General features: G+C 35.5%; 1 protein-coding gene across 12 annotated transcripts in view; it reads left to right on the forward strand.

Moving 5' to 3' along the window:
* Positions 1-12,098, forward strand: part of CKAP5 (cytoskeleton associated protein 5) — a 67,290-nt gene that overhangs the window by 11,190 nt on the left and 44,002 nt on the right. For all 12 annotated transcript variants that reach the window (XR_015731504.1, XR_015731506.1, XM_087883117.1 and 9 more), the window contains 6 exons: positions 3,054-3,146; positions 7,096-7,289; positions 9,168-9,374; positions 10,660-10,831; positions 11,552-11,684; positions 11,905-12,008. Coding sequence is in view for 10 of the 12 variants with exons in the window: in XM_087883117.1 (XP_087739243.1) it covers positions 3,090-3,146; positions 7,096-7,289; positions 9,168-9,374; positions 10,660-10,831; positions 11,552-11,684; positions 11,905-12,008 (867 nt within the window). In the remaining 2 variants the exon portion in view is untranslated. The remainder of the gene's footprint in view (positions 1-3,053; positions 3,147-7,095; positions 7,290-9,167; positions 9,375-10,659; positions 10,832-11,551; positions 11,685-11,904; positions 12,009-12,098) is intronic.

Consider the following 12,098-nt stretch of genomic DNA (forward strand, 5'->3'; position numbering starts at 1 on the left):
GGAGGAGGAAGAAATATTAGATATATTTGCTACTTTGAGTTATTTATAATAATAAAGACGGGATAAAAAGAAATCACCCTTTCTGCAGAGAATGGAATATTACAGGTGGGACATGGAGAAGACTGCCTTGGTAAATCCATGTAGATGTGAGGTGTTTTTCCACTCCCTAATATTTCCAAGAATAGATTTTGTTTCATTATCAGTGGTTGGTTAGTCAAAATATTGCGTTGTGTTGCTTTCCTAACAAATTGGAGAAGAAAGTGACTATTTTGACTTCTGGCAATATAAAAACAATTTGATATTGCCGTCTTTGGAATGCTGAGGTTTTTTTCCTTTATTCGTGTAGCCCAGTGTTTCCTACTGGTCTCCTTTCCGAGCAGTAATCAGCTCTCACTCTAATTTTTTGAGACCAGCGAAGTTTGACTGGGTGCTGTCATCTGCGGAGAGACATAATATTGAATGTTATTAAAATGACATATAATCCCTTGAGTTGATAGAAACATTTTTGTTGTATAATAATTAATTAGATTATTGGAGCCCGATTAACTTTTTGAATGTGTCAACATGGTGGCAGTGATACAGAACTGAGTATAATAATTGGGAATTTTGTGTTTTTCTGCTACTGAATGAATTAGTCAAGGATTGAATTGGCCAGAGAAAATAGAGGCAAGATGCAGGATGATAGAGGTTCTAGAATTATTGTAAGAGAGTAGTGATGTACTATTTCTTGCTCTTTTCATTTAATGGTTTAAAATGACTTGGGAAGTATTACGCTATATAAATTGAATATGTTACCAAGGAATAAAATTATTTGAATGCATTTCAGAATATATTCATATGTACATTTGTTTAGTAAGTGTTGAAGATTTAATGATACCTAAAATAGTAGAAACCTTTAAATAAAGATGACTGCAAATGGCAAAACATAAAATATTTCATTTTTTAAACATTTTGATAATTTGTTGCATTTTAACAGCTTTTATATATTTCACAGGCATACAGTGATGTGTATTGTCTGAGTCTATCAAATTAATCAATATGTATTGATTATATTGTATTGTATTATAATGTAGATTACCTAATTAGCCTGAGGAGTGATGTATAGATATGTGTATCATTTAATAAATGTGTTTTTAAAGTAATGCACAACTAGACTAAACCTTACAATTTAATTTGCAATCTGCAAGTTTTTTTTTTACACAATATATCAAAAAATAAACTCACACATTGACTAGGCATGATATGTGGATCCAGATAGTGTATATTATATGGTGATATTCCTCGTATGTTAATACAAACTACAACTAGTTATAGTCATTGGTCAAGATAAATGTTAGGGCCTACAGAAGCAAAATCCATTAAAGTGTAAATAATGTACAACTTTCTATACTAATTTTATCAGTTCCTTTTCCTTTCAATTACCATGCCCTTCCCCATCTGGCATGCCCTCAGGATGTGTATGAGCTTAAATACTTACAATTCCCAATGCTGAGGCAGTGTTTCAGGAGGATGACAAGATTGCAGTGTTTGTCTATTAATTTGAAATATCTTCCAAATTAATTATATAGTAATCAGTAATAAAATTTAACAAAATTAAAGATCCTTGGAAGAGATTTAGTTTTTGAGCATGTTTCCATCAAATTGTCTGTTCAAAACATTAATAAGAATACCTTTCTTGAGAAGAACGGGACATTCACATGAGTAGTGTTGCTAGTTTAATGAACTGGTTTTTACGGAACCATATAAACTGCCATCCTGTCTTAGGAGTTGTGAGAACACTCTAAAATGAGCACACTATTTTGATACTGCTCTTAGTAAATGTAGCAAATGATACTAATACTCTTTATCATTGCATCTCGTGTAGCAAGATATTTTGGCACCAGAAATGAAAAGGAAGGCATTGCTAAGAGCTGAAACAAAAACTGCTGTCTTCTCAGTCCAGCCACAGCCCCACCTAGAATATTGTCATGTAGCCTGGTGATTTGGCTTATTGACATGTGCTTTTTATAGGCTGCTTCCCTGCAGTGTGCAACATTATAATTTTGCTAGCTATATATTTTGAAACTAGGTTTTTCTGTTATACTTTTAGTACTCGTCTGTTTTTCTTCTGTTCTTATCATTACCAAAAATGGACTCTTGAGAAAATATACCTGTTTTAAATAGAATATATTCAGATTTATATTTCCTGAGCATAGAATTTGGATTTGGATTAGAGTGTCAAAATACCATATTTTTCGGACTATAAGACACATTTTTTGGTCTCCCAAAAGGAGGCAAAAATGTCTGTGCATCTTATAGACCTAATATTGCCAAAGCTCCTCTCACCCGTCAGCCATTTTTTTTTTTTTTTTTGGCCTCTGCATGCCCTGTTTTTGGGCCTTTTTTCAGTTTTTTTTTCCCCAGGCCTTTTTTTTTTTTTTGGCCCATTTTTGAGGCTTTTTTCGGCCTGTTTTCAAGGCTTTTTTTTTTGGCCTGTTTGGGGGGGCTTTTTCAGCCCATTTTCAGGGCTTTTTCAGTCTGTTTTTGAGGCTTTTTTCGGCCTATTTTGGGGGCTTTTTTCAGCCCATTTTTGAGGCTTTTTGGCCTGTTTTTTTCCCCCAAAAAAGCCTCAAAACGGCCCCAAAAAGCCTCAAGAATGGGCCAAAAAAGCTCTGAAAATGGCCCCCAAAAGCCTCAAAAACGGGCCCATATAGCCCCAAAAATGGGCCGCAAAAAGCCCTGGAAACAGGCTGCAAAAATTCCCAGAAACAGGCTATAAAAAGATGGAAAAGGCCCGAAAAAGGGTAGGCCAAAAACTTTTTGTTGTTGTTTTTCTCTTCTAAATTTAGGTGCATCTTATAGTCAGGTGCGTCTTATAGTCGGAAAATACGTATTTTCCGACTATACAGAATATACAAAGTCATAGTTATAATCATTTGGTGCTGCTATTAGTTAGCTTCTAGTTTTTTAATGTTAAATTTCATTCAGATCCTATTATGTATGTTCATTTCTACTGGGTTCATATGTTTCAGCGTGCCTTTTTAGCTATCATTGCTGTTTTTGGTATTTCCTAGGTATTACAGTGAAGAACTACAAGAAACAGAAGCATCATGGCAGATGATAGTGAATGGATGAAATTACCCATTGATCAAAAATGTGAACACAAGGTAAGATTATCTTGTTTAAGGAACTGGCATTTCCCTACTTACTGAGTGATAAATTGATAAATTGTTTTGAGTTTAAGGAAAGGACAAATGTTAGCTTCATATTTGGAAAATCTTTCCATACACTAATTTAACCCGTGGCCAGGGGGGCTTTTTATCAGGTTCGCCTGATACGCCAGTTGCGCCCCTTTCTGGACCGGGACTCCCTACGCACGGTCACTCAAGCACTCGTCACCTCTCGTCTGGACTATTGTAACGCTCTCTACATGGGGCTCCCCTTGGGATACACCCAGAGGCTCCAACTGGTGCAGAATGTGGCCACGCGGGGGATTATGGGAGCGACGGGGCGCTCCCATGTGACTCCTCTCCTGCGCGAGCTGCATTGGCTTCCAGTGGACTTCCGGGTGCGCTTCAAGGTGTTGGTGATCACCTTTAAAGCGCTCCATGGCTTAGGGCCAGGGTACTTACGGGACTGCCTTCTGCCACCAATAGCCTCCCACCGGCCGGTTCGCTTCCACAGAGAGGGCCTCTTCAGGGTGCCGTCGGCCAGACAATGCCGGCTGGCGACCCCCAGGAGGAGAGCCTTTTCTGTGGTGGCACCTACCCTTTGGAACAATCTACCCCCAGAGATACGAGTGATATCCGACCTCCGGACTTTTCGTCGGGCCCTAAAAACTTACTTTTTTCAGTTAGCCGGTCTGTCTTGATTTTAGGGTTGGTTTTAAAATTTTGATACTGATTTTAAATTGACAAGTTTTAAATTATGGGCCAAATTTATTAATTATTTTAAATCTATTTTTAATTGCAATGTTATGTATAAATGTTTTTATTTTGGCTGTTCACCGCCCTGAGTCCGAAAGGAGAAGGGCGGTATAGAAGTTTGAATAATAAATAAATAAATAAATAAATAAATAAATAAATAAATAAATAATAAATAAATAAATAATAAATAAATAAATAAATAAATAAATAAATAAATAAATAAATAAAATGCATTTGATCAAGTTTGAAAATGTCTCCACAGGAACTACAGTTAGTCCTCTACTTACAACAGTTTGCTTAGTGACCATTCAAAGTTACAATGGCACTGAAAAAGTGACGTATGACCATTTTTCACACTTACAAGCATTGCAGCATCCCCATGGTCACATGATTTACATTCAGGTGCTTGACAACTGGTTTATATTTATGATGGTTGCAGCATCCTGAGGTCGTGATCAGCTTTTGGAACCTTCTGACAAGCAAAGTCAACGGGGAAGTCAGATTCACTTAACAACCGTGTTGCTAACTTATCAACTGCAGTGATTCACTTAAACGTGTCAGTAAAGGACGTAAAATGGGGCAAAACTCACTTAACAAATTTCTCACTTAGCAAGATAAAACTTGAGCTCAATTGTGGTCATAAGTCGAGGACTATCTGCATTTGTCTTGACTACACTGTGACATTTATTTTTTATTTATCTATTTAGAGTAACAAAACAATAGAAATTCTTGTTTTTTGGTTGGGAGCAAACCTTCTTATAAATATGCTTTCATCTAGATCAATCTAGGGTTTAAGAAAATTGCATTTCTGCCCTGTCACCCAGTAATTGTGAGTGATGATCAGAGCAAATGTTAAATGGTGGTCTGTTTATATATTTATAGCTTTTAATGTTTTTGCAAAAATAAGATTCCACAGTTTAGCTCTTGCTTCAGAGCAGTTGTCCTTCTCTAAATTTTTCCGGATTCATCTTTTTGTCCTGTAGCTGATATAATTTGTGTCTCTTCAAAATCATTAATTTATCCAATTAAGGTTCTTTAAGTTCATATTTTCGCTGTCTGTGCAAGTGTTCCTAAACATTTTGCCATCACATCTCTCTTTAGTGTGATCTTAATGTACACGCTTCCGCTAAAATTCTAAACATGAAAAATTCACAAATGATCAATGAAAAATTATATAGTGGTACTTTGGAAAAGGTGGATTCATTGTCACATTGTACAACTAAAAGGTTCTTCAGAAAACTTAGGAATTTGGAAAAAGAAAGTTAGAAACTTCTTCCCCTCCTCATGCATACCAGGTTTGTTTGGATAATATTTGCCTGTTTTAGTTGCTGTAAGAAACAGCTGGATTCACATATCATACTAAGCATTGATATAATTTAATTATGTTTTATGACATCAGAAAATTGAATTTGTTACCCATGGCTCATGGGTTAGAAATGTCAGTTGTGAAAATAAACTGTTTTCTAAAAAGTGCTCTAGTTTATATGTGAACCTGGATCTGGCTTACTTAATCAGCATGTGGGGAAGAAAAGAAAACAGCAGACAGACTACATGATCATTCATTGCTTCACAGGGTATGTTTTATAAAACTGAAGTCATTTTCTCAAAACATAATACTTGATTGGCATAATGATTAAAATGATAAATTTAACCGGTCCTAGTTTTTCTCTCTAGGAAATTATTATTATTATTATTTTGCAAGCTTCCACAAAGCCCCAAACTCTTTATTTCATTTTTTCGCTCTGGTGGTATCTATATTAGCCAGGCAACAGTTTGAGATTAAATCATTACTGCCTCCAATTCCACATATTCATTTTGGACCAACTTTCAAACTATTACTAAAATATTTTCTTTGTGTTGAACTTTGTTTTCATTGTACATAATTTTTTTCAACAAATTACAATGAGGCCATGGATAGTTTCTTCCATTTCTAAAATTATAAGTTTAATAATGATTGGGACTGGCTCCAGTGCTTTTCCCCAATTTTGGGGATGAAAAAGAAAGGTTGGATATTGTTACATGGTCATGCTGATTGTAACAATAATCCAAGATTTATTCTGTGAGAGAAAAAGTTGCTTGATTTCAGTTTTATAGCATGCCATTTTCATCTTGGACAATTAGCAGAAAACAGATGGCACAAAAGTACAGGAAGGATATCAGTATGGCCTCCTAGTTTAAGGGAATCCTATGACTGATTTAACCAGTTTTGCAATAAGAGATGTATGAAGTTATGTAGATGCTTATTGCATCTTCTTAGCATTTTCTCTTTTTTCTGTGATTTCATATTTCTTACATAGATAATTCCTACAAAACATTTCTTCATATCTTTACAGAAGTTTAATAATCTAAATTAAAATTTAAAAATTCAAAATAATAAATAAACAAAAGAAAACAAAAACAAGAAAAAACATCAAAGGGCAGACTAGATGAACCACTAGATCTTTTTTTGCCATCAGTTTTCCATGTTTCTAAATTGTTGAAATAACTTAACTGGGAAAAAATAGCAACATTAGTAGCATAAGTTATTATTTATGCATCTTAATGTTTTTATAAGTTTACTATAATGATATTTATTTAGGGCATGTCATGTGTTGTTTTAAAAAAAATATTCAAATAGCTTACAAATATCAGACAGCGTTTGTTGGAAAGGAGAACTAGTAAAAAAAAAAAAGTGATCCTCTATTCTCCCTCCTCCTCTTTTCTCCCCTTCACTGTATCTTCCCTTATCTCACAGCAATTTGCAACAGAAGTCAACATATGGTGGCAGCACTTTGGAGGCATGACAAGAATGATGCGGAGGTCTGAAGAGGGGGAATAAAACATATTGCTAGATTTGTGAAGAAAACCTCAGTTTGTGTTATTTTCAAGATTATTAACTTTGTATATGATAGTTCAGATGAGATAGAAATTTCCTCACTGATTTGTATGATTGTATTGTACTGTAATCAATCAGGACTAAAGTAGTTTCAGAACTCCTCAAATGTGTTCTTGGGACTGCATATACTACATCTGATGAATGCTGCAGAATTTTAGTAGGTATTTGGATACCTATGATTTGAATACTTAAGAGGGAAAACTATAGTACCTCAGTATTGGTTGTAATAAAAATATATAGTTGGTCATATAAGAGAATAGCATATAATTCTTTTGGGTCACACAGGGATTTAATTTATTTCCATTATCTTTCTAGGTATGGAAAGCCAGATTAAATGGGTATGAAGAAGCACTGAAGCTGTTTGAGAAAATAGATGATGAAAAGAGCCCTGAATGGTCCAAATACCTTGGACTTATAAAGAAATTTGTGACAGACTCAAATGCAGTAGTTCAGCTAAAAGGATTAGAAGCTGCACTTGCTTATGTTGAAAATGCTCATGTAGCAGGAAAGTAAGTTATTTGTATTTGTACCTTAGAAGAACTCTTTCTTCTACTAATGACCTTAAGATCCCAAATTATATTTATATATCAACTTTGAACAGTTTCAAACATTATAGGAGTTAGAACAATACTTTGGAAAAAAAATTTCAGAGCCATGAGGCTAAAATTATACAATGAAATCTATACCATAAAACTTTTTGGAACATGCCTACAATACATCAGTCATTTAATCCCCAGTTTGGGTTTTTTAAATGATTTTCTTTAATCAAATAAAAACTGATGCCTTGCCTACTGCATGGGTACCAATGTTGGAGGAGATAATTTATGTTGATAATTGTCTGACTCTTACAATAGTCATATTTGTTTCTAGAACAATTTTAGAGTAATTAAATAATCACTACACATTGTAATGGCCCTTCACATTATAAAAATATTTTTCACTTAACACAATGCATGCATTTGAGCTGTCTGTAAAATGTAGTAATGAAGTGCTCAACATGCATGCTTATGAATCGGGTCTTTTAGTGTATAATTTTTATTAAAATATCCCATCTAATCATTGAAACCAGAAGTTACAAATTCATTTGTTTTCATTTTTACACAAAAAGTCCATAAAAGGCTTCTAATCAAAAATAAATGTACTGTATTTTTCGGAGTATAAAACGCACCGGAGTATAAGACATACCTTAATTTTTGGGGAGGAAAATAAGAAAAAAGCTGATTGGCAGATGGATCGGCCTTCCAGAATACCCCCAATCAGCTGTTCCCAGAGGTGAATTTTAGCAACAGGTTCTTTGGTTGTGAGCTCTGTGCCTTTTTGGGGGGGGATGGGGGGACTTTTTTTTTCTGCCTCTGAAACTTCTGAAACTCCAAAAAACTTTTTTTCCTGCCTCTGAAAGCCTCTGAAACAGAGCTTCAGAAAAAAAGCCTTTGAAGCTCTGTTTCGGGGCTTTTTTTCTGAAGCTCTGTTTGGGGGCTTCTTTTCTGAAGCTTTGTTTCTGATGCTTTTTTCAGAAACCTCCATTTGAGAAGCTGGGTGGGGCTACATTCAGAGTATAAGACGCACCCAGATTTTCACCCTCTTTTTTGGGGGGAAAAGGTGTGTCTTATACTCCGAAAAATATGGTACATAATGTCTTTTCCCTAAGAGCCTTGGTAGTACAGTGGTCTAAAGCACCCTGTTATTAAGACCAGCTGCCTGCAATTACTGCAGGTTCGAATCCCGCCAGGCTCAAGGTTGACTCAGCCTTCCATCCTTTCTAAGGTAGGTAAATTGAGGACCCAGTTGTGGGGACAATAAGCTGACTTTGTATAAAATGTATAAAAGGATGAAGGCTATTACTTAGCGCATTGTAAGATGCCCTGAGTCTCCGGAGAAGGGCGGCATATAAATCAAATTAAAAAAAAAAATCAAAGAAGTTAATTTCTCCATGTCAGCAAAATCTATCAACTTCAGCAACCATTCCTCCATTTTGGGTAACGTCAAACCTTTTCAACTCGGTGCATACAGTAATCTCGCTGCTGTGATAATATATTGAGATAATTTTCCATGGCTTTTTCTAACTGTTTATCCATTAATCCTAAAAGAAAAAACTCTGGCTTCATTTGAGTAATGTGTATGAATGAGGTTACTAATAAGTATCCTTGAATGGAAAAAAAAATCTTACATTTCAGAGAAATTTTTCAGATTTCCAGAATTCTTAGATATATTTCATAAATGCATCAAAACCAATCTATCCTCAATAAATTGTAATAAATATAACAATATACTGAAGAACCCTGTGTTTAATGAAATTGACATTATTGCTATAAGGTCAATGAGAGAGAATCAAATTGTTCATTCTGTTTTCAACTAATTCTTGTTATTACCTTTCTTCCTTTTTAAAGAACAACAGGTGAGGTGGTATCTGGAGTTGTAAATAAAGTGTTCAATCAGCCTAAAGCTAGAGCAAAGGAACTAGGCATAGATATATGCCTCATGTTTATTGAAATTGAGAAAGGGGAAGTGGTGCAAGAAGAACTGCTTAAAGGCTTGGACAACAAGAACCCCAAGATTATAGTGGCATGCATAGAGACACTGAGAAAAGCACTAAGGTAAGATTTAATGAAAATTTTATTCAGGCTTTCTAAGAAGGGAGTTTCTTATGACTAATTAAATTCTCTATTGCTGTTTTCCATTTAAGTGGACAGTGGAAAAAAGCTACTTCATATAATATTTAGAATGCATACATTGCCCTTTAAGTTTATATGATGTGTTCATAACAAAATTAAGTTCCTTTATGACTTAGTATACGAAATCAACTGCTGTTGATATTTGATGCAGCTTAACGAAAGACTGAACTCTAGCAAGAAATGAAGAAATGGGAAGGAATCCATTTAAATACTGTAATTTAGTCTGCCTGACCATATGTTAGCACATAGGCAACCTTGATTTACATTAAAAGCCAACCAGCATCAGAAATTAGAGGGCTATAAAAAGTGGATGGAAAAAATCCCCCAAAAGCAGTGCAAAAACCACTTACATAGAAAGTTAAATGCTCAACTGTAGATGGCATAGAAGCCCTAGTTTTTTCTCTGGGCATAATACTTGTATGGATGGAGTATTCCTCAAGCTATGACTATTAAAGGGTGGCACTGAAAGAATGGTATTTATGCTCAATCTCCAAAGATACTGCCACGGTCATGTCAAAATTCAACTTTTGGCAGATCACCTGCACTTACCCACTTGCCTATCACACCCCCATCTCTGTTCTTTTGGCTGCTCTGGGATAGTAGCATTCCTTAGTGGTGGTAGTGCTAAACTGAAATAGAGGCCTGAGGCCTTCAACAGTCTTAGCCGGCTATCCGTGGGCATCTATTTCAGCCCAAAGCCAAGGACTGTCATCTCAAGCCTCATGTTACAGACCACCATTCCAGTGGTATATTGTAACCTTCGCTGGCTTCTTCCAACGACTGACAAAGCATGCCCAGCCTGGCCCTGTGCAAGGCAGTTGCTGGCTGCTCAAGGCTGGTCTCATCACTCCTGAGGCCTTCTAAAATCTCACAAGATTCCCAGTGTTCTCAGAATTGTGGGTGATCTTCTCATGATGTTCTGGAAACAGAATGAGAACAGTGGGCACAGCCTTTTCATGAGGTTTTAGAAGCTCTCAGCACCTTTTGAAACATTGTAAGAATCACATGTGATATTTGCAGAACGGTATCGGTGGTCTTTAAATAAAGGCCTGGTCACAAAATGTCACCCTTTATGATTGCATTGCTTAGTGACTGAAGCAGTATATAAATCTAATTGCTACTGCTATAATGTTTAGAACACTAAATATTTGTCACCGACTGTACATTAATATAGCATAATGTAGCTAATTGCATGTATATATTTCAGTGAATTTGGTTCAAAAATAATCACCCTGAAGCCAATAATCAAAGTGTTGCCAAAACTTTTTGAATCTCGAGAGAAAGCGGTTCGAGATGAAGCCAAACTCCTTGCAATTGAGATTTATCGATGGATTAAGGATGCTCTTAGACCTCCATTACAGAACATAAATTCTCTTCAGGTAAATTGGGCAAATGTTTGATAATCTTAACAGGAAGTTTACCACTAAACAGAAGAAAATATATTTTTTTCTGAGATGTTTTCAATAATTGAAAGTTTTGTTTTGGAAAATATTTCTTTTAGATACAATTTTAGTGGAGGAAACTTTATAAAATAGGCATGAGCTCCAAGACAAACAACTGGAGTTCTAACAAATCTCATATTGAATCTTTCAAGAGGCTTGGAAAAACTGGTGATATCTTGCACTAAGAGTTAACAGCTGATCATCCAATATCAAGCTTTAAAAGATGGGTTATCTCCTGGAACCTGTGCTAATTATTAAGCAGCAAATACTTATGTCAGCAAAAAGATTTTGAAGTCATATAATATACTAACGTTCTTAGTAGGCCTTCTTTCAGTAGCAGATCATTTATAATCAATTGTATTCATGTAATCAATTACTTCCTCCAGCTTGCATGTTACCCTAATCATAACACTTGAGTGGCTAATAGCAAGCCTATATATAGAGGGGGGGGGGATAGAAAAATAGTTTTAAAAGCCACTACAGTAACAGCAGTGCCCCTTAACCCATAGCAGTATATATTGGGTCAGTGTAGTTTTTATCCTCAAAAGCCTTCCTAAAGAGCTATGCTTTTATACCCCTTTGAAAGCAGGGAATAGTCCAAGCATCAGGGGGTCAAGATTGTGTTTATGCATCTTTTGGCTATTTTAATTTTTGTAGTTAAAAGAACTGGAAGAAGAATGGGTCAAACTACCATCATCTACTCCCAAGCAGTCCAGATTTCTGCGATCCCAGCAAGAAATGAAAGCAAAATTTGAGCAACAGCAGGCAGCTGGCGGAGATGCAGATGGAGGTAATATTTGATCCGGAACTTCAACCTTGAGGATGTTATTTAAAAAAAAGAAAAACTCACCAAAAAGCATAAACTCAGAAAGAAGTTAGATGCATATCAGTATCTAGACAGTATCATTAATTGCACAGAAGTCCTTATTCTGAGCGTTTTGATCATATGATTAGTAAAATGTATTGTGTAACTGGCTGTACTTGGCTGTGTCTAATAGCTCTTTCCATAGGAGGTGATGATGGTGATGAGGATGTTCCACAAGTTGATGCTTATGAACTTTTGGAAGCTGTTGAAATTCTCTCCAAACTTCCTAAGGATTTCTATGACAAAATAGTAAGTAGAGACAAAACAATGTTAATCTTAATCTCTGTAACTTCCCTTTGCATCAATACTGTGTGCATTAAAATATCTACCAAATAATTT

The sequence above is a fragment of the Pantherophis guttatus genome, chromosome 1, assembly GCF_059756535.1.
Source record: "Pantherophis guttatus breed Tessera chromosome 1, ASM5975653v1, whole genome shotgun sequence".
In the NCBI taxonomy this organism is placed as follows: Eukaryota; Metazoa; Chordata; class Lepidosauria; order Squamata; family Colubridae; genus Pantherophis; species Pantherophis guttatus.